Consider the following 27,429-nt stretch of genomic DNA (forward strand, 5'->3'; position numbering starts at 1 on the left):
GAGATCTAACTGAGAGACCTTTCAAGGGTTGATGGACCAAAAAGGTTGGGAAACACTGGTTTAACAAGTTCACGGATTAAATATTCTCTGTGTTTTTACAGTTTTTCTCAGTCGCTTTGGTGCTTTTCTCAGATCAGAATGAAAATTCTCAAAGCCATTAGTGCAACCTCCACAACATTTAGTCATTTGTGCACATCATAGTAGCAATTTCTCCTTCCTCTGAACAAATTGTAAATGCTCATGGACATGTATCAGTTGCTTTCATACAATTCTCTGCCGTCGACAACATTATCATTCGCTTATGTCATGTCAGTCAAAATGAACTATACTTTTAGATGCTGAATAGTCGTTCCCAATAAAACTAATAGTCTTCAATCATTGCATACAAAATTGGTGAATTAGTTTTTAAATGCTGAACTTCAGCTTTCACTGACGAGGAGGTGTGTGAAGTATCAGTTGTAATCAATGATAAGCCACTTGTTCACAGTCACTCATCAATCAATCCCATGAACCCTTAATTGGCAAGCATATATGAACCGAGCAGGACATAGTGTGTACCATTTCTACGATTCTGTGACACAGAAATGGAAGGTCAGCATCGTGGAAGAGGGGTGAGGATGCGGTGGGGACAAAACAGGGGAAGAGGGAGAAGACGCCAAATACATAGGCCGATTCCTAATGAAATTAGGGCAACACTTGTTGACCACGTTGTCAATCACAGCCTTACTGTTCTGTAAATAGTTTGAAATGTTTATTTAAAAAAAAACACATTGGCTGCATTTTTAGGTAAACCGCTGCAAAAAACTTTGTTGTTTGCATAACTCAGTAACTTTTTTAAGAAGTAACTATATAATTAATTGCCCAACATTGGTCATTATTTACTGTATTTTGCAAACAGAGAGTTACTGGACTCTCTCCCAGACCACAGACTCATAATAAGTCAGAGCTTTATTTTTTTTTTTTTTAAAGTTTTTTCAAAATTGGAGTTCAAGTTATTTTTACTTCCAATAGTGTTAAAATACTACACAGGTCATGAACAAGATTTTTTTACATTTTCATTGTAAGTGGGCTAAAGCACTTAATTAAAAGTCTAACATAAATGTAAATGCTGTAATTTGATTATTTTAATAAACCATGTAACTTGGATGGATTCGATGCTGGCATGACCACAGTGCACACGTCCAATGTTGCTCACAGTGGTCCAAGGGATCGCTCAGGGAGTTTGTGTGTTCGCTCAGACACATGAAAGATTAGAGAGAATATTGCTGCTCAGTCACCTGCTCAGCACTCTGTGGCTCCCACGCCACCGCCTGTTCCTGCTGGAGGCCCAGAAGAGCCCCTCCAGCAACCTTTCTCATTCGCTGGGGGTTCAGGAGAACCTCTCCAGACTCGTGCCACGTCAGCTAGGGATTCTGGAGCGCCCTTCCAGCTGCCTGTCTCTGCTGAAGGGTCCGAGATTTGGGTTTGGGTCCTTTTCCTGCCTGCACACAGCCGTTTTATGACAAAACCTCAATGACCCAAAGCAACACTGTAAAGAAGACAGGGCCAAAATTCCTCCACAATGATGTCAGAGGCTGATAAAGTCAAACCAAAGATGATTACTTCAAGTTTTTGCTGCTAAACCTCGTTAAATTAGCACTTAGTATTTGCAATTAAAGTAAAAGAATTGGGGGGGGGGGGGGGTTTCCAGTTTTTGTCACAGCTGCGGTGGCAGAGTGGTGAACGAAGGGCTCAAATGCAGGCACTAGCTTTGATGTGAGTAAGCTTTATTTTCAAAATGGTGAGAATACAGACTGAGCGAAGATGGGAAGGACAGAAACTAATATAAACCTAAACTGGCAAAAACTAAAGAAACAAACCTGAAACCATGAATCGCAGAAGAAAATGCAGAAATTATATGCAGAAAGATATGCAGGATAACACGCAGAGGTAACACAGATGGACCAGTCACAAGCAGAGGAAAACACAGGGCTTAAATATTCACAGGAGCAATCAGGGAATGGGAGACGGGGGGAATCAGAGCTGAAGAGACAAGGGCAAGGAAAACCAGACACAGCTACACACAGGAAAGGAACCATCAAAGTAAAATAGGAAATATAACAGTTACACCCAGACATGAGCTTAACACTAAGACATCAGACATGGGAACAGGGATCGAACACCGGAGCTCAAAACAGAAGCCAAACCCTAAGAACAAGAAAATCTTAAGAATTAACCCGAAACATAAGATAATAATAATTAAAACCAAAACCACTGAGTCCACAGACTCAGGACCATGACAGTTTTTTACCTTTTTTCTAAAAAAATATATTTTACTGTTCTGTTCTACCTAATTGCTGAAATAATGGCATGATGTTAAAAAGTGAAAACTTTCAGGATTCAGCCATGAGCCAGATCAGCTTAGGTAAGTGAAATGGTAGCCTGACCTGGGTTAGTATTTGAGTTATTATGGAATCTGATTTACTGGGATTTATTGTTATTACAGTATCTGCAGTCTTAATTAGTTAAACACCAAACCAGTGCAAACCAGGGCAGCTATCCATGACAAGGATTTTGGTCTCATCATGGAAATCTTGCAGACACTAATGCATTGTTGGTCGCTGACCCAATGTTTTGAGTTTGCTCTGGACTTATTATTCATCTCTTTGGAATCAAGAGATTTTCATGTTCTAGCTATGAATTCGTCTTGAGTTTAGTATTTCCTAATACCTCTGAGTTAGCTGTTGGTTCCTGTTTGATTATGTTAGTCACCTCTTTGTGCCCAGTTTGTCTCTTCTCTGTTTGGTCTTTCCGTGCCCTGTGTCTTTTGTTTTCTTGTTTCCCTCTCAAGTCCTGGTCCCTGTGTTTATCACTTCCTGTTCCCTTGATCATCTCTCTGTGTTTCATTCTTTTGTGTCAGTCATGTCTCCATGTCTGTTCCCTGTATCACATTTTCACATCTTGCTCTGTGTCTTATGTCCTGTTTTATTTAGATAGTCACTCGTTCATGTTCAGATTAGCTTCCCCTGTCTCGTAAATAACACACACATCTGATTTTCTTTTCATTGTGTAGTAGAGAAAGCATACAATTATCATTATCTTCAACACATTTATCATTAGTAAGTAAATAGTAGCAATCAAAGTGACACTACAGTTGAGTATGCAAGCAACCACTTAACTAAGGTAACTTAGTAACTAAAATATTTTCTTACAGCTAAAAAAAACCATATATTTGTGCTGCAATGAGGAATTTATTTTTAGTTGGCAGTCAAAGCGAAAAGTGTAGGAGCGCCACTGTAGTAGATCATGTTTCTGTAGTGACCCAACCTGGTTTTCTTCATCTCCTGAATCAAGAAAGAACACATAAACACATTTGGTTATTCACACAAAGGAAACTAAACAAAGAGATCCAACTTTATTCCAAACCGATGAAGCCATTTCACCAGGCTCAATGGTTTGGGGGCCATCAGAAGAGCAGTTTGAGACAAAAAGATTGACTTATTGCAACATTTTTTTGATAACAGGTCAAATATCTAGGAAATTAATGTAGGAGAAGAACATAAAATGTAAGACACTTTTTAAACATTTACATTTGAGCAATAATACCTCTGTGAGTCTCTGTCTCTGGATGCAATGAACATATGGCTCGGGTTTGCCTTTTATCTGGTTTGCTATTGCTTTGTAGCAAATGACACAATCCATCAGAAGCTGTGGAGCAATGGTGGGTTTCAGGAGAAAGTGGTGGTAGATGTATTTCCCGTCAAATCCACTCTGAAAGAAAAGCAGCAAGTCAATGGATTTGGGCAGGTAGACATGGTCAAGCAAACCTGCCAAAGTTCAAATTGAGCATCAGAAAGAAGACAGGGGAATTAAGCGACACTGAACATGGCATGATTGTTGGTGCCAGACAGGCTGGTCTATTTAAGAAACTACTCGTGTACTGGGATTTTGTGGTCGACGCATCACTGCAATACGGACCACTATATCTGAGGAATGTTTCAAGCAACTTGTTGAATCTATGCCATGAAGTTTTAAAGCACATCTGAAGGCAAAAAGGAGTCCAACCCAGAGAATGGATGCATGCTTACATTAATGCTTAAATTAATGAAATGTTTTTATAAGGTAAACACATTCAAATTCATGCAACCACAGAGAAAAAGTTCCACAAAGAAATCTGCCAGAAAAAAACTGTTACTCAACGTAACTCCAGGTCTATGCCCACAGCCCACTAACAGCCTACAGGGCTTTTCTTTGGTTGTTTGTGGTGGTCACACTTTAATCTGCAGGGGCTGTGGCCTCCATATGGCTCCACCTCCTAAAATATGCGACCGTTTCTGGAAAGAGGACCCAAGTGCAGGATGCCAGGAGGGAGAATAAAAGTCCAAATGAATCTTCATGTGCAGAGATCACGCAGAGGAAGACAAACAGTCAAGGGCCAAATTCCAAAATATATCACCGTGGTGAACTCAAAATATAGAACAGTGATTTTGACCGGTGCACAGAGGCTGTGATGCTCATGGTCAGTGTCCGACTACATCAAATGATTCAGAGACTAATTCATTTAATTCCACCTTAATAACAACTGAACACTGTCTATAGTATAAAGACAATATACAGTATACTACAGTAACAGTATTAAAGTGGGAAATGGCAGTCAGCCAAGATAGCTCATCAAGCTTATATCTTGTTGAACTCAGCTGTGTAAATCCACAAAGAGCAGCAGGTCAGCTGATCACAGTCTGTACACTAAGAAATTATTGGTTTTCCTCACACTGAGCCCCTACAGCCAGTTTTAGGTTTCCCCCACTTGCTGAATGCCACTTTAACCCCTTATTGTACTCATTTTCCTGTTTAGATGTAGAGTCAAATTCACCCTCTACAATGTAGGCAACACAAAATAGATATTTACTTTTTTACTTTGAGTGCATTTCGGAGCCTGGACCTTTTCACTTTTACTTTAGTAAAGAAGTTGATTCAGTATTTAATCTTTTACTGGAGTATTTTTTTCTGTATTTTTACTTAAGCAAAGAATGTCTCTACTTTTGCCACCTTTGGCTATTCTTAACTTTAATGTCTAATTATGCTGTCGTGGCTGTGCAACTCATTCATTATCTGCAGGAAGAAACGTGAAATCCTGCAAGTTTTCACCAAATACACATCAGTTTTGATTCTAATGAACAGCTGTGTGGAAACATCAGTCTGTTAAATAGCACTCCAGTCTTTGCACCTCATTATCTAAACATAAACTGTCAACAGTTTCAGTTTTATCAAACCTTTTTCTGTACAGCTGCTATTTGGCAAAAAAAAAAGGAGAGAGGAAGAGAGAGAGGAAAGTGCGTCAAATCGGTGTTACCTGAAACCAACATTTCAAGTGTTTTTCTCTCTCTTTAACATTAGGATTTAACATTTGTCTTTTAAATTTTAGCTGTTTCTGTTCTTATGCAGACCTTTAGGAGACTGTTGACACAGTCGGTAAGGTTATCACACCTCATCAGTGAGGCAGCTACAGGTTTCATTAGAAAATAAAAGAAAAAGGGGAAGAGTTGGTGAAAGAGCAAACATCCAAACCAAAAAGATGCTTACCTCAGTTTCTAACTTGTCCACACTTTTCAAAAACTGATAACGGTGTCGGATCTTAGAATGAGTGGTGAGCTCTTGCCGTACCAGATTGACTCCTTTTTTGTAGATTTCAGACAGCCCATTGTAAGGCCGCCAAGCTTCAGCAGAATACAGCACAGCCGCAGCACAAACCAAAAACAGCAAGCCAGCAGCCATATTTCTCCAAATGCGTGAGAAGAGCAGGGAAAACCAAGCACTGAGTGCAAACCAAGTTCTATTATAGGAGATTAAAACACACTCAGTGGGTAATATCACAGAAGACCACGGTTGTCAAATGAGAAGTTAGACTACATCCTAATGCATTATTACAATTAAGTCCTGGTTCACTAATCCAGATCCTGGAAACAAGCCCAACATGTGGTGACAAGCTTTTGGCACCAGGACAGGATATAAAGTTTAGCAGTAATTAGTACAAATTTTTTTTGTTTCGACTTCATTGGATGGCTCTTTGTTGTCACCTGCACCAAAAAACAGTTGTATTTGGGCCAGGAAAGCAAATGGGATGGTCATTTAAATATTTTATTTCCATGAAATGAAAACTCGTGAAGATTTCAGAGTCAAACATAGGCCTTATGAACACTTAACAAACGTTGATCCATGTATAGTGCATCCAGAAAACATTCACAGTGCGTCACTTGTTCCACATTTTACAGCGTTATTCCAAAATGGATTGAACACATTTTCCACTTCAAAATTCCACACAAAAAAATGACAAAGTGAAAAAAGTTTGCATGTAAATTTTTGCAAATGTATGTACTAATATGTACCTTATGTATTCTCAGCCTTTGCTTAATATTCTGCTGAAGCACATTTGCAGCAATTACCTTTGCTGCAATTATCTTTCTTGTTGCTTGTTTGAAAATAAAATTTGGCCTGTAAAGAATCTGAATTTCCAACAAATATAAACAACACAGTCATGCATTGTTGTTGGGTAATGCAACAGAGGGGTGACTTATTGCACACACAATGCTGTTTTACTCTTTTTATTTCATGTAACACATGGAATACATTTAGTTTAAAAGGAAAGAAGCCTCCTTTCACGTGTTTATCACAAGTGAGTAAGTGAATATTAAAAAAGTGACACTACAGATGAGTATACATGCAACCTCTTAACTAAGGTAATTAAAGATTGCCTTTATAGTTTTGTGGATATATTTGTGCTGCAATTAGGATCTTATTAGCCGCTAGTACGAGACAAAAGTGTAGGAGAGCCCGTGTGGTAGATCATCTCTCTGTAGTGCTGCAGCCTGGCTTGCTTCATCTCCTGAATAAAGATAGAACACAAAAAGATGTCTGGTGATTATTCACACTCAGAAAACTAAACAGACACCACAGACCATCCAGATCTAATCTAGGTTTTTGAGCCATCAACAGCAAAAAAAAAAAAAAAAAGGTTTATGCAGCAAAAAGTATAAAATGTAAGAAAAAAAAAAGAATTTTTTTAAACACATGAGTAAAATTACCTCTGTGAGTCTCGGTCTCTGGATACAGTGAACATATGGATTGGGTTCATCTTGTATCTGGTCTTCAAATGCTTTGAAGCAAATTGCACAATCCATCAGAGGCTGTGGAGCAATGACAACATAAAGAGCTTTAGTTCTGATAGGCAATAAACTACTTTTTTTTTTTAATGTTAGCATTCGCTCACTCGATCATTCCTGAAGGGGCATCTCTGAGGGTCAGTCTCAGTTGTTCCTTTCGGACACTTGGTGGGTCTCAGGTGAACGTGATGGAACAAGTATTTCACACGAAATACATCCTGAAAGAAATAGAGGTAAATTTTATGAGGTGCAATTGCAACATGGACTAAAACCTAGCAGGTTTCATCGCTGATTTTTCTGTAGTAGTCAGCTCACGCAAAGCACTGCAGAGGTCATGTACAGGAAGGCAACAATTATGGGCCAAATTGCAAAAACAGTCTGAGAAAGTGGTAAACAAGCAAGAAGACTACAGTAATAGGAAACACTTTAGCTTTAGTATGTTTCAGGCTTACTAAATCCACTGCAGCTGTGCCCCTTGGCGTGCATCAACAGATAAACAGATACATGTTTACTGTATGAGCCCCTGCGTAATTATGAGTGTCTGTAGATACGTAGCAAACATCACTGTCTTCTTGGCAACAATACTCAGCTGAAGTCATCAGCAGATCTGGGGAGCCGGGGATGAAATCTGCTGCAGTTCAGTTATCTTTCTTACTCTCTCAGTCTCACATCTGTACACTCTTTGTTGGTTTTGTTTAGTCTGTTTGGCCCCCAAAGCACCCTGCATCTTACCTTACACATGCAGCCACATGTACACCACTCATACCCCTGATATCAGTCTAAAAATCCAACATGATTTTTGCCCCATTCAGATTTGTTGCATTTTCAAAGTGTTCCTTTAATTTTTTGAGCAGACTGTAACTGTTTTGTTTTTCTGCACATAAATCTAAATGCTTGTGAATGTTTTAAGTTTCAAAGTTCACATAATCCAATAGAGATGGGAAAACAAGTTTGAACCTGAATTCTCCGGAGCCACAGAGAACTGCGGCTGAAAGCACTGAAAGCAGAATTTAAAGTATTTTTCTCTTTATTAACATAATTCAATGTTGTCTTTTAAGTTTTAGCTAGAAACATTTATGTTCTTCAGCAGAGCTTTAGAAGACTGTTGCTGCAATCAGCAAGGCTATCTCACCCTATTACAGATCTGATACTGATGTTTTTATACAGAATGTTAAGCAAAAACACTGATAACACTGATTCTGGTCAAGAGTTTTCAAAAGAGTCGACAGCCAAATCTAAATGATGCTTACCTCCTGTTCTAACTTCTCCACAGTTCTCAAAAAGCGATAATGGTTTTGGACCTTATCGAGGGTGCTGAGCTGTTTTATTGCCAGATCCACTCCTTTCTTGTAGATTTCAGGCAGACCATTGTAAGAATCCTGAGCTTTGGTGGAGTACAGCACAGCAACTGCACAAACCAAAAGCAGCAAGCCGGCAGCCATGTTTCTCTGAGTCTGGGAGGAGAGCAGGGCAGCTTGGAGAATAAAGACCCGCGTTCAAAACAAGTCCTTTTATGGCTTTAGGAATGACAAGTGAAACTAAACATACCTATCAACAACAGACCAGCTGCACTCACTGTTTATATCCCCCAGTTTCCTGTAATACCCAGGAGGCCACAGACTAAAACTTTCAGATGGAAAACATGGTCAATGTCATAATAAGAATTTGTTCTTACAATAACTAACTTATCCAGAATACGATCTAAAGTGTGATTAAAGCTGTGGATTAGCTCATTGACAATCTAATGATACATTTAAAGACGACCATCTTCAGCTTTTATGCTCTAGGAGCAGAAACATTCTCTGCAGGGATGGGGTTACATAACACCTGGGGATGCTTACGTAACAACTTCATTTCAATGAAACCACAACTCATAAACATTTGTTAGTCACACACATTGCAGCAAATTATCACAGCAAAGAAAACTCATTTCATTCTACTTAAACCAAAGAAAAAGTAAATGCACAGGTATTACACTGTTGTAGCCGTATATACTACATAGATCAGAGTTCCCAAAGAGGCTTCATAATAATATAGTAAAGGAGAGAAGTAACAAATGTTTATAAACATTTTATGGGGATTAGATTGCTTTTATCCAGTAACTTTTCTGGACCACAAATGACACCATGTGACAAGAGGCCCCACTGAGGGACCTTTCAAAGGCTCGTGGGCTAAAAAGATTGAGAAGTACTGGTTTAATAACTTGCCAATATCCTCTGTTTTAAATGCAAAACTTTAACATCAAGAATAATGACTAGTTGAACAGTTCAGAAGATTAAATACATGTCATCAGATCAATAGAGTGGAAAAAAGTGAAATAATCGTCACTGTTCTGACAGAATAATTTATTTATGCATTTATTTATATTTATAGTTTTGCCTGTTGTTACCACCACAGTGGGTTTTAAAAATAATAAAAGTAAGATGTGATCAAAGGACAGACTTCTAGCTTTAATTCAGAGGCTCTAATAAAAGTTTTATATTACCTGTTTATGAATTAGAGCCATTTTTATACACAGTCCCCCCCCCCCCCCCCCCATTTTCAGAGAGTTAAAAAATAATCAGATAGAAGTAAAGCAGATAAAATTTTGGATTCAAAGTTTATTAGAATATAAAAAGAATGCATACATTTACTTAGCAAGGGAGCTAGGAAGGTTGCATTTGAATGAAATATGTTCCTCACATGATGAATGCCTCTCAGAGTGAATAATAAAATATATAATAATAGTTTAATAACATTTCAAAAGACAAGATGCAAACATCATACGTACATCTACCAAACTACAGAAAGGTTAAGTGCAGACTGACAAGAATTTACCTGTCTGATTGTAGTTTTTTAGATATTTTCAGAAGCAAAGACACTAAATGCTGCATGTTTTCTAACAAAACTTTCACTCTTTGCCTGTTGATCCCAGAAGAACTGTTGACCCGCTGCTGTATCCCAGTGTATTGCAGTGCTCCAGTCTGCCTGCTGTCATTGCCTGCCATTCATAACCAAGTAAAGATAAACATGTTTATCATTGCAGTGCGGTTTCATCACTTATGACAGGCCACAGTTAGAACTTTGGGAGAGACTGTATTAAAGGTAAAGCAGGAGATACTGACTTGTGTGATGGCCGGTTTACGGAGGCAGTGAATATACGGTTTGGGCTCTGGTTCGATTTCTCCTCTGTGCATTTTGTAGCAGGCTGCACAGTCCATCAGCGGCTGCATGAATGCAGAAGAGCAAAACAGCATAGACAAGTTAGGGCAGGCCATTATCCTCACATTCCACAGTCCTGAGCCGAGTAACTTGCCAAAAACTTACTCTGTCGTTTCTAGGCTCACACGCTGAGGAGTCAGTGGTCCCTTTTTCACAAGTGGTGGCTTTAAGGTAGAAGTGGTGATAGAAGAAGCTTACATCAAAACCCATCTGAGAAGAAAGAAGCAAAGCAACCCAGATGAGTTTTAGTTCATGAAAGCATCATATTCTTTGTTGCTTATAGCACATTTCCTGATGATTTTAATCCAAATACACCATAAACCATAAACTAATAACCAGGTCTTACAAAATAAATGATAAAAATTGAGCAATAAAACTGGATTTGCTGTTCAGTACCTCATAGTCCGACTTTGAGACACTTCTTAAGAAGACATAATGATCTTGGATTCCAGCGAGAGAGTGGAGCTTCGCTAAGGCCAGATCTACTCCTTTCCTATACGTTTCAGGGAGTTCCTGTGCATTCGAGGACAAGAAGAAAGCTCCGACGCTGAACAGCCAAACCAACAGAGCAGCCATTGTTCTCCTTGTGGCCATAAGAGTGAGGGTGATGTGGAAAGAGCAACAGACCACCCCCTTCTGTACTGTTTACTCAAAGACAGAAGAACACCCTGCCCTTACAAGGGAGAAAAACAGGCGTTTCTGTTTTGATTATGCCTCAGTGTTGATCCAGAGTAGATGTCTGCATCCTCCCAACTTCTTTCTTTTATCAGAAAGATTTTTGACATTTAAAAAGTAGTTTTAGTTTTCTATCAGCACAATGATAATAAAGTAGTACTGAATTTCATGTAGAAAATCACAAAATAAAGTTGGATTGATAAAGTAACAAAGTTCAAATTCAAATTCAAATTCAAATTCAAATTTTATTTGTCACGTACACAGTCATACACAGTACGATATGTAGTGAAATGCTTGGACAACTGCTCGTGACCTAAAGAAAACAAAAAAGGAAAGGCTATGAATAAGATAGGAAATAAATATGAAAAATTAAAAAGGGTAAATTTAACTAGGAAGGAATAAAATATAAATTAAGGTTAAAAATGAAATAACTGTACAACACAAATTAGAATGAAGGGTAAATTTAACTGGGAAGAATAAGATAAAGATAAAATATATAAATTAAAGTTGAAAATAAAATAACTGTACAACAAAATACACAATACACAATATAGAACTATATAAGAATGTATGAAGAAATCTAAATATAAATAAATATATACACAATAACAGCAGCTGTACAAGTATTAACTGGAAATGAAGAATATAGTGACCAGTGTTGTGCAAAAACAATGTCCAGAAAGTCCAGTGTGTGTAAGAACTGTATGTGTGGGTCAGTATTGTGTGGTGGTGTGATTGAGAGACCGTATCGCCTGCGGGAAGAAGCTCCTCCTCAGTCTCTCTGTGTTGGTCTTCAGGGAGCGGAATCGCTTTCCTGACCTCAACAGAGAGAACAGTCTGTTGTTGGGATGGCTGAGGTCCTTCACGATCTTCCTGGCCTTGGTCCAGCACCGCCTGCTGTAGATTGAGTGCAGGTCAGGGAGCTCGGAGCGGATGGTGCGCTCAGCTGACCGCACAACCCTCTGTAGAGCTCGTCTGTCCTGCATGGTGCTGTTCCCGAACCAGGTTAAGATGTTTCCCGCCAGGATGCTCTCTATGGTGCACGAGTAAAAGTTCCTGAGCACCTTGGAGGGCAGTTGGAAGTCTCTCAAGCGTCTGAGGTGGTAGAGACGCTGTCGGGCCTTTTTCACCACGGTGTTGATGTGACAGGACCATGACAGGTCCTGCGTGATGTGAACTCCGAGGTATTTGAAGCTGTCCACTCTCTCCACTGGGCACTCGTTGATGACGGGGGTCTGGTAGTTCCTCTCCTGCTTAGTGCTGAAGTCCACTATCAGCTCCTTTGTCTTACTGACGTTTAGAAGGAGGTTGTTCCTCTGGCACCAGTTCTCCAGATTCCTAATCTCCTTCACGTAGGCCGTCTCGTTGTTATCAGAGATCAGGCCCACCACGACGGTGTCGTCAGCAAACTTGATGATGGTGGTGGAGCTGGTAGTGGCCACACAGTCATATGTGTACAAGGAGTACAGCAGGGGGCTCAGAACACACCCCTGGGGGGCTCCAGTGCTGAGAGTGGTGGAGGCTGAGACATGTCCGCCCATCCTTACTGCCTGTGGTCTGCCAGTTAGGAAGTTGGAGATCCACTGACACATAGATGAGCTGAGTCCCAGATGCTCCAGCTTGGTGGTGAGTGTGGCGGGAATTATGGTATTCCCAAAGAGAACACATACTAAACTGATTTACATTATTTTACTGAAGGGAAATCTGTTGGCGCTCCACAGGGTTCAATTCTTGGTCCTCATTTTATTTAACAACTTTATAGTTTTGTACTATAAATAATGTAAAACAAATATAATAATTCTTGGCATAATTTTAAATGTTAGTCGTAAATATTAGCTGAACTGACCACCGACTGTATATAAAGGATTGACTAACCATTGTGATATTACTGGCTTGTTTGCCCATTTTCAAAGGTTTTGATCTGAGCATTTTAGAAAAAGTGAGTGAAGTTGCAAACTCGTTGGGAAGGTTTCTATTGAGCTCAGTGGATCCAAACAGCCATTTTTAAAAAACAGTCAAAGTCTTTATGGCGCCACAGCAGTCACACCCCCCCCCCAGTTGCAATTAAAAAGAATGTAGGTTTTAGGTACTTTTGCATTAGATACCAATTTCAGACCAGCAAGCATACATCCATCCTTTATATACAGTCTGTGGAAATGAGTGTTATAATTTCCTCACATAACAGGTAAAAAAAAGCTCATCTTCAGTCCCTGTCTATTAAAATTTCAGATCAAGTCAGGAACTGAAATTAATTGAAAACAGATACTTTAAGAACCATACAAATAAAAAGCGGAGAATAACATGTAAAAATACTAAATGTGTAAAAATATCCTGCTCACTGATAAACTGCTTGAAGATGGCCAGATTCAAACCTGGAAACTTTCCCTGCAAGTTCTGCTCCATGTTATCATCATTGCACCATTTCACTCCTCATTCTAGCTGCTTGTCTTTGGTAGCCGATGAGCTCATGAGTGAAGACAGAAGAGATGCTGTCTGTGTCAAAGCCTGATTCTTCTACCTCTGCAACCCAGTGGACAGGTATTCAGTCCCAGCCTTTCTAACCATATGTTGTTGTAACTATCCACTGTGTTTTCATGTTAAAACACCTATGTGCATAATAATTATTCTTCAGCATTTCTTCAGCATAGACAAGTCATCATCTTCCATTGAAACAATGGGCGATCGCAGGAAACTGCAAGGAAATTTTTACCGACCAATCAGGGGTTAGACATTTAGACCATAGTGCAGACTGGTCGTTAGGCCTATGTGACTTAGTCCTGACATTGTCACCATGATTGTAACACATCCAAAATGGCAAATAGGTTAATGTCACATGGTTAGGGGTCACATGCCTGCAAAACCTCCATATGCAAAGATGTGAATTGATGCAAATTCAAAAACAGATATTTGTCTCATGGCAGCCGCAGCTGTTTTGTATGACTCAGTGACCATATAAAGGAATTTTACTAGTTAATAGGTTCACCATAGTTTTGAGAGCTTAAAGTCAGATTTGTGCATTATATTGTAAAGAACCTAATTAAAGTTAAACGAGGCCTGGGCTGCGATTTCATGCAATTTCCATTTGTACCACCAGATGATGCAGTGGGCCTGTGTAAGCTTTCAACACATTTTTAGGCTAAAAAGAAAAGATGACGTTAAACGGGGATCACTCAACTGATAAAATGTTGCCCCCTGGTGGTTAAAGTTTTAGTTTAATTCTCTGTGTAATTATAAAAAGTCCCTTTAAAACACAGGAACACGTCAGAGTCCAAATGTGTTTGAATGGCAGTGGGACATCCCTGGAAACACATGAAACAAACAGAATCAGACGCAGGTTTACTCACTTTAACCCAGTGATTTATTATTTTGGACAGTAACCAATTAAAATGACTCAGGAAGAAAAGATCCAGGTTTTCCATGCTTTGTTATTTCTGTATCCAAAATGAAAAATTATGTGCAAGTATAATTTGTCTCTTTCCACTAAACGTGCTCGAATATTCTGGATCATATTATAAACACAAAGCCCTTAACATCAGTGTAAATAAAGGAAATAAACCTCCATATGCAGCCACTGTCGTCCATCTTTACAGACCGTCACGAGTAAAAGCTGAACCAGTGTGTGGCAACCTCTGGTGGGCTTATGAAAGAGGAGACTATATTACTTTTTATTATACATGTTTATTTTTTGTTACTGGCTATAATTTGAAAATGTGTCTTACAAAAGATTCCAAACTTTCCATTGTTTCTTTATAAACACATGATACAAATTCAGTTTATCATCATCTAAGCTAGAGATTTTTATTAAAGCAAACTATCCATTAACACTGGAATTCCCAGCTTCTACCGTTCTACCTTTAAAAGCCGGAGAGCAGTCAAGTCAAGAAGGCTTCTACCTGAGACCCCCGCGGAGTCATCATTTTGCGTTTCTACCTTTAAAAGCCGGAGAGCAGTCAAATGCTGGAAGTGGAAGCTAAATTGGCTAGTCATTCATATGTATATTGGGTCGTTACCTAGGAATTCTGGAGGGAGGGGATTGGGGGAGAAATCAACACACATGAGTCTAGGTCCTTTGTTGCTGACATTTATTGATAAAAACAGTAGTTTCATTTCATGTTATTTCCTTTTTCATTTCAAGCAAGGAAGTGGATGTAGTTAGTAAGTAAGATATTTCAGACATTATTCTGACACAGAGGAGGAGATACTGGAATTATAATTAGTATCTATGCATGCATTTGTGATTTTGTTTGACCTTCCCATTGCTCACAATTTGAATTTGTTCACACTGCAGATGAGTGTCTCAGTCCCCAAACAAGCTCTCTTTTTCGGTGGAGAAGCAGTCTCCTCATCCGCAGTGAGTGTGGAGAAATCAACACACATGAGTCTAGGTCCTTTGTTGCTGACATTTATTGATAAAAACAGTAGTTTCATTTCATGTTATTTCCTTTTTCATTTCAAGCAAGGAAGTGGATGTAGTTAGTAAGTAAGATATTTCAGACATTATTCTGACACAGAGGAGGAGATACTGGAATTATAATTAGTATCTATGCATGCATTTGTGATTTTGTTTGACCTTCCCATTGCTTACAGTACAAAAAACCAACCATTTGTACACATATGTACTAATAATAATAAAAAGTGAGTGCAACACTGCAACCCATCACCCCGTCGTTCAGTGGTCGTTGATCAGTGGTCCATTGTGGCACCATTCAGAGCACTGGTACAATAGTACCAGCAAGATATGGGAAGACATTGCAAATGTACTTGGATTTTAGGTTGCAAGCCACCCAAAACTTGATCCCAAACTTGTCAGGTTTACTTGCAATATACTGCAGGAAACCCGTCACCCCGTCGTTCTGTGGTCCATTGTGGCACCACTGATCAACGACCACTGAACGACGGGGTGACGGGTTGCATTGTTATGTGGTCACACCCCCGTCGTTGATCAGTGGTCCATTGTGGCACCATTCAGAGCACTGGTACAATAGTACCAGCAAGATATGGGAAGACATTGCAAATGTACTTGGATTTTAGGTTGCAAGCCACCCAAAACTTGATCCCAAACTTGTCAGGTTTACTTGCAATATACTGCAGGAAACCCGTCACCCCGTCGTTCTGTGGTCCATTGTGGCACCACTGATCAACGACCACTGAACGACGGGGGTGTGACCCCGCTGATCAGTGTGACCTGACCCCACTGATCAATTGTGATCAAGGGTATATATATGATACAATCTCACTGCACTTAGCCTAACCCTTCATTGCCCTGAAGAATCCTGTGGTGTACGGACCTCCTCTCCAAGGAAAGAAAATGCAGAGAAGACTCACCACCCAGCAGGCGTTGGAAATGATCCTGGCGGAAGTCGACCCTTGTGACTCGGATGGAGAAGACCTAGAAGTTCAGCCGGATTCGGACTCAGAGCTGTCTGATCAGTCTTCCGGTTAGTTTCATTTCATGTTATTTCCTTTTTCATTTCAAGCAAGGAAGTGGATGTAGTTAGTAAGTAAGATATTTCAGACATTATTCTGACACAGAGGAGGAGATACTGGAATTATAATTAGTATCTATGCATGCATTTGTGATTTTGTTTGACCTTCCCATTGCTCACAATTTGAATTTGTTCACACTGCAGATGAGGAGACTGCTTCTCCACCGAAAAAGAGAGCTTGTTTGGGGACTGAGACAGCGAAAGATGGCACAGTGTGGCGTGAAGAACATGTGGGGACCCGTCTCCCTTTCACCCCTATAGAACCGTACGCTGCAGATGGAGAGCCAACGGCTAAGGCCAGGAGAAGTATCTTGAGTCGCCTTCAGAGCTTCCTGTGTTTCATCACTCTTGACATGCTTCGTAGCATTCAAGAATGGACTATTCAACATGCACAGCAAACGGAGCATGTTTGTTGGTTCATGGACCTCCCTGAACTAATGGCATTTATTGCTATTGTCATCTTGCGGGGGGTTTACAGGGTTCCATCTGTAAATGACTGCTGGTCAGCAAACCTGGGAAACCCACAGATAATTGGAACTATGGCACGAAACCGCTTCCAAGACATCATGCAACACCTACGCTTTGATGACAAGTCCACCCGCTGTGATCGAGCAAAGACTGATAAGTTCGCAGCAATTTCCAGTGTGTGGGGATCATTTGTCACCAACTGCATCACGTGCTACAACCCTGGTCTACATATCACCGTTGATGAACAGCTTTTCCCATCAAAAACTCGGTGCAGTTTCCTGCAGTATATTGCCAGTAAACCGGACAAGTTTGGGATCAAGTTTTGGGTGGCTTGCGACCTAAAATCCAAGTACATTTGCAATGTCTTCCCATATCTTGGCAAGGACCCCAATCGTCCCACTGGGGAGAGACTTTCCGAAAATGTAGTTATGAGGCTGATGGAACCATTCCTGGACAAGGGCAGAAATGTTACCACTGACAATTTTTTCACATCGCTTTCACTTGCGCAAAAACTTCTTAGACGGAAAACCACCATCCTCGGCACAGTCAACAAGATTCGCAGGGAAATTCCTCAATCCACTAGACAGACAGATCGCAATGAATTCACCACTCAGGTATGTTGCAGGTCTTTTGTGGTTCTATGTTTATGTGTTTCATTGTGTGTAAAAGGGCTATGGAATTAACAATTTATCTTATTTCTTAGGTGTTTTCAACCTCTGCTGCCACGCTGACGGCGTATGCGGCCAAACGGAAGAAGACAGTATATATTCTTAGCAGCATGCACAGCGTGGTTCAGACCGAAAACACTACCAAAAGGAAGCCAAACACTGTCACCCTTTACAACAAGACAAAGTGTGGCGTGGATGTGATGGACCAGATGGTTCGGGAGTACACTGTCCGCAAAGGAACACGGCGCTGGCCAGTTGCCGTGTTTTATAACATGATTGACATGGCAGCACTGAATGCACATGTGCTGTATCAAGAATGCACCGGGACGAAGGAAAGACGGGTGGACTTCCTGGTAGCCCTTGCAACCGAATTGGCTCACTCTCATGTAGCTGCGAAGAAGGAAAGAAAAGAACAGTTGCTTCGGACACAACCCTCCACACCGAGCCCTGGAAAAAGGGCCACGTGTCAGGTCAAACACAGATGCAAAAAAAATCAGGCCACTGTGCGATGTGTTCACTGCTACAGGTACACATGTGGTAAATGCAGGCGACAGATACCGTGGCAGTGCCAGGATTGTGAGTGATTGCTGAAAATGTTGTAATGTACTCACTCAATTTTTGTTATTATTTGTAAACATGTGTACAAACGGTTGGTTTTTTTTCTATTTTCATCAATAAATGTCAGCAACAAAGGACCTACATGTGTGTTGAGTTCTCCCTAAGATGGCATACTGAAACACTCCAAGTGTTTGCAAGTAAACCTGACAAGTTTGGGATCAAGTTTTGGGTGGCTTGCAACCTAAAATCCAAGTACATTTGCAATGTCTTCCCATATCTTGCTGGTACTATTGTACCAGTGCTCTGAATGGTGCCACAATGGACCACTGATCAACGACCACTGAACGACGGGGTGACGGGTTGCAGTGTTGCACTCACTTTTTATTATTATTAGTACATATGTGTACAAATGGTTGGTTTTTTGTACTGTAAGCAATGGGAAGGTCAAACAAAATCACAAATGCATGCATAGATACTAATTATAATTCCAGTATCTCCTCCTCTGTGTCAGAATAATGTCTGAAATATCTTACTTACTAACTACATCCACTTCCTTGCTTGAAATGAAAAAGGAAATAACATGAAATGAAACTACTGTTTTTATCAATAAATGTCAGCAACAAAGGACCTAGACTCATGTGTGTTGATTTCTCCACACTCACTGCGGATGAGGAGACTGCTTCTCCACCGAAAAAGAGAGCTTGTTTGGGGACTGAGACACTCATCTGCAGTGTGAACAAATTCAAATTGTGAGCAATGGGAAGGTCAAACAAAATCACAAATGCATGCATAGATACTAATTATAATTCCAGTATCTCCTCCTCTGTGTCAGAATAATGTCTGAAATATCTTACTTACTAACTACATCCACTTCCTTGCTTGAAATGAAAAAGGAAATAACATGAAATGAAACTACTGTTTTTATCAATAAATGTCAGCAACAAAGGACCTAGACTCATGTGTGTTGATTTCTCCCCCAATCCCCTCCCTCCAGAATTCCTAGGTAACGACCCAATATACATATGAATGACTAGCCAATTTAGCTTCCACTTCCAGCATTTGACTGCTCTCCGGCTTTTAAAGGTAGAAACGCAAAATGATGACTCCGCGGGGGTCTAAGGTACTACCCCGAAATGACTGCTCTCCGGGGGTGTAAGTGTTAATAGACACACACACGACCCTGAATTGGATAAGTGGAAGAGAAAAGACGGACAGATGGATGGAACAGCTGAGTAAATGTCCATCCATGTAAATGTGAAGCAGTGTAACATTCATAAATATGTAATATAAAGGATTTAAAAACACATCACAGGTCTGATTTTGGGCATTTTACATTAATCATCTGTAAGTCTTGTGGTAGGGCGACGTTCCTCTTTAAGTGGGACTGCATCGCATCTTTATTCTTCCTCCTCCGTCCCACATCTCTGGAGTCATACAGCTCACCAAAAACATACAAGCTTAGCAGATTTTTTGAATATGATGAAACTATCACTGAGAAAATGAATCAGCAGTATGTACTCACATATCCTCTGTGTCCTGTCCAAACTACAGTGTGTCTGTAGAGGCCTCTGACGGTTAAGCAATAACTTAAATTCAAATTGGTGATGTGTCCCACACAAAAAACTAAGCACATCTATTTTGTTGGGACCTGGTCGCTCTAAGTGGAGCTGTATCTGCCCTATGAACTACAGTACAAAGAGCTTGATGCCCCTGTTGTAATGTATCCGACTCCTTCATCTGTCACTCACTAACACTGCTTTTCGTTTCTCCCCTTAAATATTTAACTCCTGTCTTGCTTCAAGTTTCTAAATATCACAAACACCTGTTCCTACATGTACACCCCCTTTCAGGCTCCAATCAGTTCAGTTACAAATACAACTCAGCCTGTCCCAAGTTACTATGGTAAACAGGGCTTTTCTACTATACTTGAGCACTCAAAGTGTTTTATATGTCATGTCTCATTCATACATCACATATTTCTACAATGCATTCTGTTTAACATTCACACACATTCACGCTGAACACATTGGAAAGCAAAGTGGGGTTTAGCATCTTGCCCACTAAGAATTATGCAGACTGGGACCAAACTTCCAACTTCCAGCTAGCAGATGATCTGCTCAACCCCCTAGCCACCTGTCAAGTGCTCTATGAGGGTAGAAACGTTTTTGCACAGCAAATGAAGTCAGCTGCCATGAATCAGATGTGCTAAAAGGCTGTACTGTTTTCTTAAGCGTCATACTGTCCGCTCAACAAGCCCTGAGCTGGAAAACACCTAGACCACAGGTGGGCAACTCCTGGCCTCGAGGGCCAGTGTCCTACAGGTTTTAGATTTGTCCTCAATCCAACACAGCTGACTAAATTACCTCCTCAAAACGTCTTAAACCTCTCCAGGGGGCCTGGTTATGAACTAATCATGTTATTCGGGTATGTTGACACAGGTTGTCAATAAGCAAATTCTGTGGTTTCAGGTCACGATGGAGCACTCGGCGACAGTGACAGAAGTAGATGCCCTCCAAAATCTGGTAAAGGTAGCTCTTGACCAACATAGAGTCCATGTACTGGCCAGAGGGGATGGAGTCCAAGTATTTCTTCAGGTCCATGGACAGGAACTCGAAGATGAGGTAGAGACGAGATTCTTGCATTAGGACGTCTAGGAGTCGTACAACATTGGGATGTTTCAGCTCCTGGAGCAGAGAAACCTCTCTGACAGCTGTGCTGGGAACGCCCTCCTCCTCACTCTACAGTCGGATCTTCTTCATAGCCACAATTTGCCCCGTTGCCTTTTGCTTACCTTTATACACAACCCCATATGTACCTTCTCCGATTTTCTCTATTTTCAGGTAGTCTTCCATTATTGCCTTTTTTTTTTTTTTTTTTTTTTTTTACAGACACGAACAAACCTCTTCAGTTTTGCTAACGCTGCACTACCAGCACATAAAAAACCTGCACCTGTGACCTTTAACTAAAACTGAAACTAAAGCTTCAGGAATACTTTCATATCACTTCACACTTTTTGCTCACTGGCTTCCCTTCAGGTTCCAGGTTTTACAGATTTTATTGCTGAGAATCAGAAAGTTTCTTGGTCCTCTGAGCCCTCTGCTCACACACATTGCTGGTCCCTCACTTTTAATATGTGGCCAGCATTAGGAGTGAGACCCGTGCACCTGTCCACACTCTTGAATATACCGTCCATGTAATAGTAAATTGAATGCATGAACACACTCATGCTTTCTTCATGCTTCACAGCATATCATAGACCAATATGTGAGTCAGATTGTGTTCTTGCAGACTCAGTCTTGATGTTTGTTTGCACATTCATTGAAACCATCATATTTGTGCTGCCAAACTCTTTTTTGCTATTTTAAAAACTCTTGGATGTTAATTTTACAACTTTTTTAGTCAAATACCAGATCATTAAGAGAAGATTGCTGCCACCTGCATAATTTCTGTTTGGTGGTATGGCTGCTCTGGGACTTCCTCTACCTTTCAGTGGAAAAGCAGTGGAAAGGAGAGCAGCACCAAGACGTGATAGTTGACAATCATAGAGCCCAGTTCCTTGTATGTGCAGTTGGGACTAAATATGTCTTCTGTGCATCTACCTTTTCTCCTTCCTCCAAGGTGTTTTACATAAAGACAGCCAAACAGACTCAAACGATAGAAAAGAACTTTTATTCATCATCAATATTTGAACCATTATTGTACACGGGAACATCAGCAATAGCCTGAAGACTTTATTGCTTTGAAATTAATCCACATACTTTTAATCATCAGCATACTTTGACATACACAGACTGCCTTCACTCCAATCACAGGCACAAGAAGCAGACACAAAACTGACACTCAAATCCAACCTCTCATAAATATCACCTTCACTGCCGTGGGCGTGCTGCAGCTGAACGTGTGTGTACAGAAGAAAAAAATATTGTGTGACGTAACCCGATTAAGGCTTCTAAAGCAGCAATTACTCCACAGATTATAAACAGATAAATAACAGAGATTTTTGATTTATGCATGTCTCAAATGTGCAAACTACTGTAACGTGTGCCATCCTTAAAACACAGGAGACACAGATCACTTCATGGTCCCACAGGCACTTCAGATTTTGTGTGACTGTGACATGAAAAAGGCAACAAGATCACAGCAACAGTGAAACTGGCCCGCCTGGAGGGAAACGTAGTGCTTGAAACGTGTAGGTGAGAGTAACAGGGGCTGAATATTTAAACTATTTGACACAGTCAAAGCTTTAACCAATCCATGAGATTGTCTAAACAGGTTGTTTGGAAATTTTGTCGACCAGGCTGACACAATCGCGAGTGACATATTAAAAACGAGGAATGTCCTGCTGTGAAAATATTTAAAATTAGGCTGAAAATCCTTCAAGTTAGAGGAGATCTAACGTGACTGAAGTGCAGCTTATTTTTCTGACCACAAAACTATTTACACGAGACATTTGGCACAAAGAAACCACCGTTAACCGACCACAGGAGAAATGAGACCTCAGAACAAACTACATTAGTGCCCTACACGTGTACGGGTGTGTGTATATATATGTGTGTGGAGACATTTTAAAGTACACTTAATAAGCCACAGTGTCATTTTCCGTTTTAAAAAAAGTGTTTGCACGATGAGAAATGTGATACGATGTCATTAGTTTAGAGAGAAATAGCATTTTTTTTGTACAGTTTTCTTTTTTCTTATGGAACGTCATAACAGTCCCACAAGATCTCCCCCTGCTGGTGATCTTCACTCACCACAGGTGAAATATAAACATTTAAAATGCTGCATTTTCTGCACAAAAAACAACAAATAGTTAAAGTAGGCTAAAAATCACTCACAGATCATTTAAGAAGCAAACTAAAGCAACACTGATTACATAAAATACAGTCATTGTTCAGATTTTGTTATGTTAAAAGTGCTACAAGCTTTCGTGTAAAGTGATCAGCTGTCTAAAATAAGACAAAATAAAGAAAAAAAATCTTAATACCTTTGTATTTCCTTCGTAAGGCGCTTGGTGATCTTAAAATGTGAAGAAAAGAGTGTGAATAGCAATAACTCATAAAGCATAAAGGAATGTATCCCGTATATCTTCCACATATTCAATGTGAATCAGAGCAACTTTCAGGGCTAAAAATCAATCGTACACGTCTATCTACTGTTAACATGTTTAACTCGAGCTCGAGATAAAGTCATTTGATTCGGTATCTCCTGTCCCCTGAAATGTTTAAAATAAAAACAAATAAACTAAGCGAAGAGTTTCCAGCTGCTTTTCCATTATTTGAGACACAAACTGTTATTAAAGCAGCAGAAAAGCTTCTTAAATAGTGAAAAGTTAAAAGCCAAAGCAACCTTTGACATACTGCATTTCAATGTCTTGATGACGAGGGACATCGCTTGAAGGACGCCGTCCCAGAACTCTAACTGGTGATAACTGACAGATTTTCGGTGCGATTTGACGATGCGAGGGCTCGCTGTGGATCACACCGGCATTTGCATCTCCGAGTACTCGTCGTGACACTCGCGCTCATCAAACTTTGGCTCTGCGTCGTCAGCATCCAGCTAAAAGAAAGACAAGAAGTCACATTCAGTAACCTGAACTAACTCCGAAACAGTTGTGACTCATTTAAACGACTATTTTATCGCAAATTTGTTTTATTTTTTAAAAATTAGTGAAATTTTGATCTGATGTTTTGTGCTACCCATCTCTGTGGATCAACATCAGAGCCATAAATGTTATCGATATTATCAATCAGTTCTAATCATAACATTTAAATTACGTTTCCTTTTTTACCTCTACAGTGTGTGTCAGCGTAAAGCAGGGCACTGCGCCCCCCTGTGGTTAACTTACGCATGCCATCTCTTTGACAGTGAAGACCCGTCGCAGCACAAACATCTTGACGGGGACGGTGAGGATGAGGACAAAGGGGAAAGCCAGAGACGCCGCCGTCGACATAATGGCCCACAGCACCGCCAAACACACCAGCTGGATGCAGGTGAAGAGATGCATGCGCAGCGTGCGGACCTGAAGGATAGAGAGGTCGCTCGCATATCTGACAAGGACAACAGTTTCTGCAGGGAGCGCTCAAAAAATTCCCAAATGTAGATACGTATAACCTTTGCAAACTATTTTAGGGGTTTAAATAAACGTTTAGAGGTTGTGTGGATTAACATAGATAAAGTCTCCCCTAGCTGGAAACCACTCTGAGGGAACTCCGGCGTTTTTAAGTGTGCAAAACATCTTTTTTGTGACAGACCGCAAAAATCCTGAAACTTCTTTTTCTGTTTGTTTCTGCTACAGCAGAGCATCTCCATCCTCACGTCCTTTACTTTGGCTGTAAAAGTGTGTTTTCATGTTCCTCTCACCTTGCGTACATAGGTGTGGTCAGGGTGATACTTTGGTGGCATGAGCAAAAGCATCATCCGCTCCGTTAGCTGGATACCGTTGAGCGACATCACTCCCATGTAGAGGAAGATCCCGAAGAGCACGGCGAGGGGGATCTGACACAGCAGGTCGCCGATCACGATCGACAGGCCTAACGGAGGAGAGCGTTAAAGGGTAAAGTTCACACAGGACACAGCCACGGGAGGAAAGAAAAGATGATAAGTCTGGAACTCACCAACTAAGATTGCAACCAGAAGCCCAGTGACCCGCTGCTCCTTCACCTCCTGGATGCGAGGTTTGTCTCCGGGAGCGACGGCCTTACTCATGACGGTGAGGGCGTTGACGTGGGTCACCGAGCGAACGGTCGCAGCGGCCATCCACGGCAGGCCGAACAGAGCTGAGGTGCCGCCCAGCACCACGATCAGAAGCAGGTCCAGATGGAAACCAGAACCTTTGACAAGCATGCGCTCCTTTTTACTAACTATCAGCCTGCAGGAAGCCGGGACAGAGCCAAACGTAAGAAACACATTTCAGATTAATCACATATGATGAGGTACGGCATTTTTTTTTTGTGTGTGTGTGCTTGTTTATCTGCATTTTGATGCGTTACAGAAGCTAAAACACTAAACACATCATTTAGAAAACAGCTTAAACATCTGATGGGTTGAAACTGGGAAATAGCTGGAAAATTCAATCTTTGGTATGACCACCTTTATTCTTCACTCTGGGTAAACTTACTCCTTTTGTCCTCAACTTTTTTAAGGACACACTGCACACCATGTCAATTTGACTAATAGTTTTTTGCAGACAACCCTGCTAGTTTCATAGATTCAACTAAAGGAATCAGAACTAATTGTGTGTTTTTGTGACAGGCTGCTAGTAACAAAATCCCTAAAGATATCATTTCACACTGGCTCTTTGCTAAATTGTTGGTTATGTGTAGACACAACAGAAGTTCATCCCTTGAGTAAGGAGTTTATTTTATGCTTGAATGTCTCATGAGGGCAGTGCTGAGCAATTTAAATAAACAAACAAAATATTCCTCTGAAAATGGTCAGGTACATGGAGTGGACTGGACATGAGTGGTAAAAGCAGCCAATGTCCAACAAAACTTGTCCAGAAATTTTGGTCAAGATGAAAAAAATGATAAGAAATTCTGGCTCCTTGGAAGAAAAACAAATAAATGAACAGTGGTTAAACGTTTAAACTTGTGCACGGTACTGTGCATCACGACTAAAATACACAAAACTTCCAGAGAATCTCCTGATTCAATAAAATGTTGGTCACTAAAGAACTCGGCTGATGTTTTGTTGCTGTAGTTTACCATTTCAGTTATGGTAAAAATGTAGAAAATAATGGAAAAAAATAAAGGAATACTGCCCCCAGCAGGCCATTGTAGAAAGTGTTAAACTGAAATAAATATCTTTATACTTTAATATCCTGCATAAAAAAAGCTGAGTGACATTTTCCCCGTGTTTCATCTTTTACATTATCTGCCTTCTTTCAGTAACAGGGTGTTTGTCTGTTTTTGGAAGGAGGTTATTAAATGTGCAGTCTACTCTGTACAACTGTGTTTAATTAAAAAATGATCTGGCTGTTTAGAAATATCAGTTAGGAAATAAATAATGACCAGGTGCATTTATTTCTTTCTTAGTAAAAAGTTACAAATAGTTCTCTACTAAACTTGTTTGACCCCACATTTGGATATGAATCTGATAGTTTTGTACTTTTAAAAACGTAACAGATTTTATTTATTTGATTACTGAATGACGTTCATACAAAACTATTGAAAAACTGTCAGTGCCCTCCACCTGTAAAACCATTCCTGGTTTGGGGTCTGTCCCTCTCTCTGTTGTTGCACCTCTAATGTGCGTGTTGTTCATTTCATTAACATCCAAGCAGCTGAAACCGATTAACAACCTCCTCTGCTACTACACTGACCAGATCAATATCCCAGGACTTTGACTTGATAGTGTCCACAGGGGAAAAAATAAAAAGTGTTCCTTAAGGAGTTTTTGAGCAGCGTATAAATGTACACCAGCAACTCTTCAAACATCTGCCTGTGTGATGCGGCTCCAGCAAAACTCACGTGGTGATCTGAGTCTCCATGAAGATAAGGATGAAAACCAGCAGAGCGGGCAAGCAGCAGGCAAACATCATCCAGATAGGGAATTCCCCATTTGATCCAAGCGGACTGATGAACCAGCCGCGCTTGTTGGAATTCGTCACTGAAAATCCACTGGGGACACTCAGTTTCTGTAAGGAAGACACGAGACAGACTCCCATCAACCTCTGAGATAAGGAGGTTCCTTATTTTTCCAATATTTTGCATGATAAACACACTGCACAGTCCACTGAGTCTCACCTGTGTGAATGTGTCTTCTATGGAGTAATCCACCAGAACCATGATGAGAATGGCGATTGGTACCCCAAAGTCTCCAATAATCCTGCGTATCTAAACACCACAGACGGCGCGGTTTAAAGAAGACTGCAAAATGTGTCACATCAAACAAGATCAAATATTTGCTGCAGATCTTAATTACAGATTTCAGCTCCTCACCCTTCCAGGGAAGAAAGCGCTGTTCTTGAATTTGCGCAGGTAGAAAGCGATAAAAAACGTCCCCGCCATGAGAACCAAAGAGAGCAGCGCCGTGTTCGGTTCCCCGCTGACCTTCACAGTCGACGGCTGGCTGCTGTTTTTCATCATTAGGGTGATGTTTTCCGCCAAGTCGTCTGCATCGGTGCCGTTGAGGGAACAGCTTTTCAGCGGGTGCTCCTTGAAAATCTGCACACAGAGTTTCATATTATAAAAAGGTGCTCACGCAAACACGCTGTGATTACTTTTCTTAGACAGA

General features: G+C 40.5%; 5 protein-coding genes and 1 pseudogene across 7 annotated transcripts in view; 1 reads left to right on the top strand and 5 right to left on the bottom strand.

Moving 5' to 3' along the window:
• Positions 1 to 1,770: 1,770 nt before the first annotated feature.
• On the bottom strand, positions 1,771 to 5,804 carry LOC309714320 (uncharacterized protein). Its single transcript, XM_082546652.1, has 3 exons — positions 5,563 to 5,804; positions 3,586 to 3,750; positions 1,771 to 3,323 (listed from the first exon to the last, which is right to left on the bottom strand). The coding sequence occupies exons 1-3, from the start codon at positions 5,752 to 5,754 to the stop codon at positions 3,237 to 3,239; spliced, it is 444 nt and encodes a 147-aa protein (XP_082402778.1). The 5' UTR covers positions 5,755 to 5,804; the 3' UTR covers positions 1,771 to 3,236.
• Positions 5,805 to 6,565: 761 nt separating this feature from the next.
• On the bottom strand, positions 6,566 to 8,638 carry LOC309714927 (uncharacterized protein). The gene is made up of 4 exons (XM_082547656.1): positions 8,390 to 8,638; positions 7,247 to 7,357; positions 7,062 to 7,163; positions 6,566 to 6,862 (listed from the first exon to the last, which is right to left on the bottom strand). Exons 1-4 carry the CDS (start codon positions 8,579 to 8,581, stop codon positions 6,776 to 6,778), a joined length of 492 nt encoding a protein of 163 aa, XP_082403782.1. The 5' UTR covers positions 8,582 to 8,638; the 3' UTR covers positions 6,566 to 6,775.
• A 1,081-nt stretch (positions 8,639 to 9,719) lies between these two features.
• Positions 9,720 to 11,001, bottom strand: LOC309714925 (uncharacterized protein). Its single transcript, XM_082547654.1, has 4 exons — positions 10,737 to 11,001; positions 10,446 to 10,550; positions 10,244 to 10,345; positions 9,720 to 10,119 (listed from the first exon to the last, which is right to left on the bottom strand). Exons 1-4 carry the CDS (start codon positions 10,932 to 10,934, stop codon positions 10,030 to 10,032), a joined length of 495 nt encoding a protein of 164 aa, XP_082403780.1. The 5' UTR covers positions 10,935 to 11,001; the 3' UTR covers positions 9,720 to 10,029.
• Positions 11,002 to 14,836: 3,835 nt separating this feature from the next.
• LOC309714430 (piggyBac transposable element-derived protein 4-like) lies at positions 14,837 to 18,332 on the top strand. 2 transcript variants are annotated; one of them, XM_082546889.1, is made up of 4 exons: positions 14,837 to 15,366; positions 16,262 to 16,453; positions 16,646 to 17,583; positions 17,673 to 18,332. In XM_082546889.1, exons 2-4 carry the CDS (start codon positions 16,324 to 16,326, stop codon positions 18,219 to 18,221), a joined length of 1,617 nt encoding a protein of 538 aa, XP_082403015.1. In that variant the 5' UTR covers positions 14,837 to 15,366; positions 16,262 to 16,323; the 3' UTR covers positions 18,222 to 18,332. The 2 variants fall into 2 exon arrangements, with proteins under 2 accessions (XP_082403015.1, XP_082403014.1); XM_082546888.1 differs by having other exon boundaries at positions 16,285 to 16,453.
• A 2,274-nt stretch (positions 18,333 to 20,606) lies between these two features.
• LOC309714601 (cyclin-dependent kinase 1-like) lies at positions 20,607 to 21,090 on the bottom strand (annotated as a pseudogene). The gene has a single exon. The product of its transcript is annotated as a cyclin-dependent kinase 1-like (transcript).
• Positions 21,091 to 21,845: 755 nt separating this feature from the next.
• The window catches only part of slc4a2b (solute carrier family 4 member 2b), a 54,046-nt gene continuing 48,462 nt past the window's right edge, over positions 21,846 to 27,429 (bottom strand). Inside the window, exons 19-25 of the mRNA XM_082546871.1 lie at positions 27,135 to 27,359; positions 26,940 to 27,029; positions 26,664 to 26,830; positions 24,810 to 25,063; positions 24,556 to 24,725; positions 24,041 to 24,214; positions 21,846 to 23,751 (exon numbers count right to left, since the gene is read on the bottom strand). Coding sequence (XP_082402997.1) covers positions 23,671 to 23,751; positions 24,041 to 24,214; positions 24,556 to 24,725; positions 24,810 to 25,063; positions 26,664 to 26,830; positions 26,940 to 27,029; positions 27,135 to 27,359 — 1,161 coding nt within the window. The 3' untranslated portion in view covers positions 21,846 to 23,670. The remainder of the gene's footprint in view (positions 23,752 to 24,040; positions 24,215 to 24,555; positions 24,726 to 24,809; positions 25,064 to 26,663; positions 26,831 to 26,939; positions 27,030 to 27,134; positions 27,360 to 27,429) is intronic.

This window comes from Aulonocara stuartgranti, assembly GCF_965226115.1.
Source record: "Aulonocara stuartgranti genome assembly, chromosome: 9".
In the NCBI taxonomy this organism is placed as follows: domain Eukaryota; kingdom Metazoa; phylum Chordata; class Actinopteri; order Cichliformes; family Cichlidae; genus Aulonocara; species Aulonocara stuartgranti.

Excerpts from the sequence above, each read along its gene's own strand:
- LOC309714320 (XM_082546652.1), bottom strand. The coding sequence starts at position 5,754 with ATGGCTGCTGGCTTGCTGTTTTTGGTTTGTGCTGCGGCTGTGCTGTAT. Across the intron at positions 3,751-5,562 it reads TGGACAAGTTAGAAACTGAG|AGTGGATTTGACGGGAAATA; the intron begins GTAAGCATCTTT and ends CTTTTCTTTCAG. Across the intron at positions 3,324-3,585 it reads AGAGACAGAGACTCACAGAG|GAGATGAAGAAAACCAGGTT; the intron begins GTATTATTGCTC and ends TTCTTGATTCAG.
- LOC309714927 (XM_082547656.1), bottom strand. The coding sequence starts at position 8,581 with ATGGCTGCCGGCTTGCTGCTTTTGGTTTGTGCAGTTGCTGTGCTGTAC. Across the intron at positions 7,164-7,246 it reads GCCCCTTCAGGAATGATCGA|CCTCTGATGGATTGTGCAAT; the intron begins GTGAGCGAATGC and ends ATTGCTCCACAG. Across the intron at positions 6,863-7,061 it reads AGAGACCGAGACTCACAGAG|GAGATGAAGCAAGCCAGGCT; the intron begins GTAATTTTACTC and ends ATCTTTATTCAG.
- LOC309714925 (XM_082547654.1), bottom strand. The coding sequence starts at position 10,934 with ATGGCCACAAGGAGAACAATGGCTGCTCTGTTGGTTTGGCTGTTCAGC. Across the intron at positions 10,551-10,736 it reads TCTCAAAGTCGGACTATGAG|ATGGGTTTTGATGTAAGCTT; the intron begins GTACTGAACAGC and ends CTTTCTTCTCAG. Across the intron at positions 10,346-10,445 it reads GTGAGCCTAGAAACGACAGA|CCGCTGATGGACTGTGCAGC; the intron begins GTAAGTTTTTGG and ends GCATTCATGCAG.
- LOC309714430 (XM_082546888.1), top strand. The coding sequence starts at position 15,238 with ATGCATGCATTTGTGATTTTGTTTGACCTTCCCATTGCTCACAATTTG. Across the intron at positions 15,367-16,284 it reads AAGCAGTCTCCTCATCCGCA|AATCCTGTGGTGTACGGACC; the intron begins GTGAGTGTGGAG and ends ATTGCCCTGAAG. Across the intron at positions 16,454-16,645 it reads GCTGTCTGATCAGTCTTCCG|ATGAGGAGACTGCTTCTCCA; the intron begins GTTAGTTTCATT and ends TTCACACTGCAG.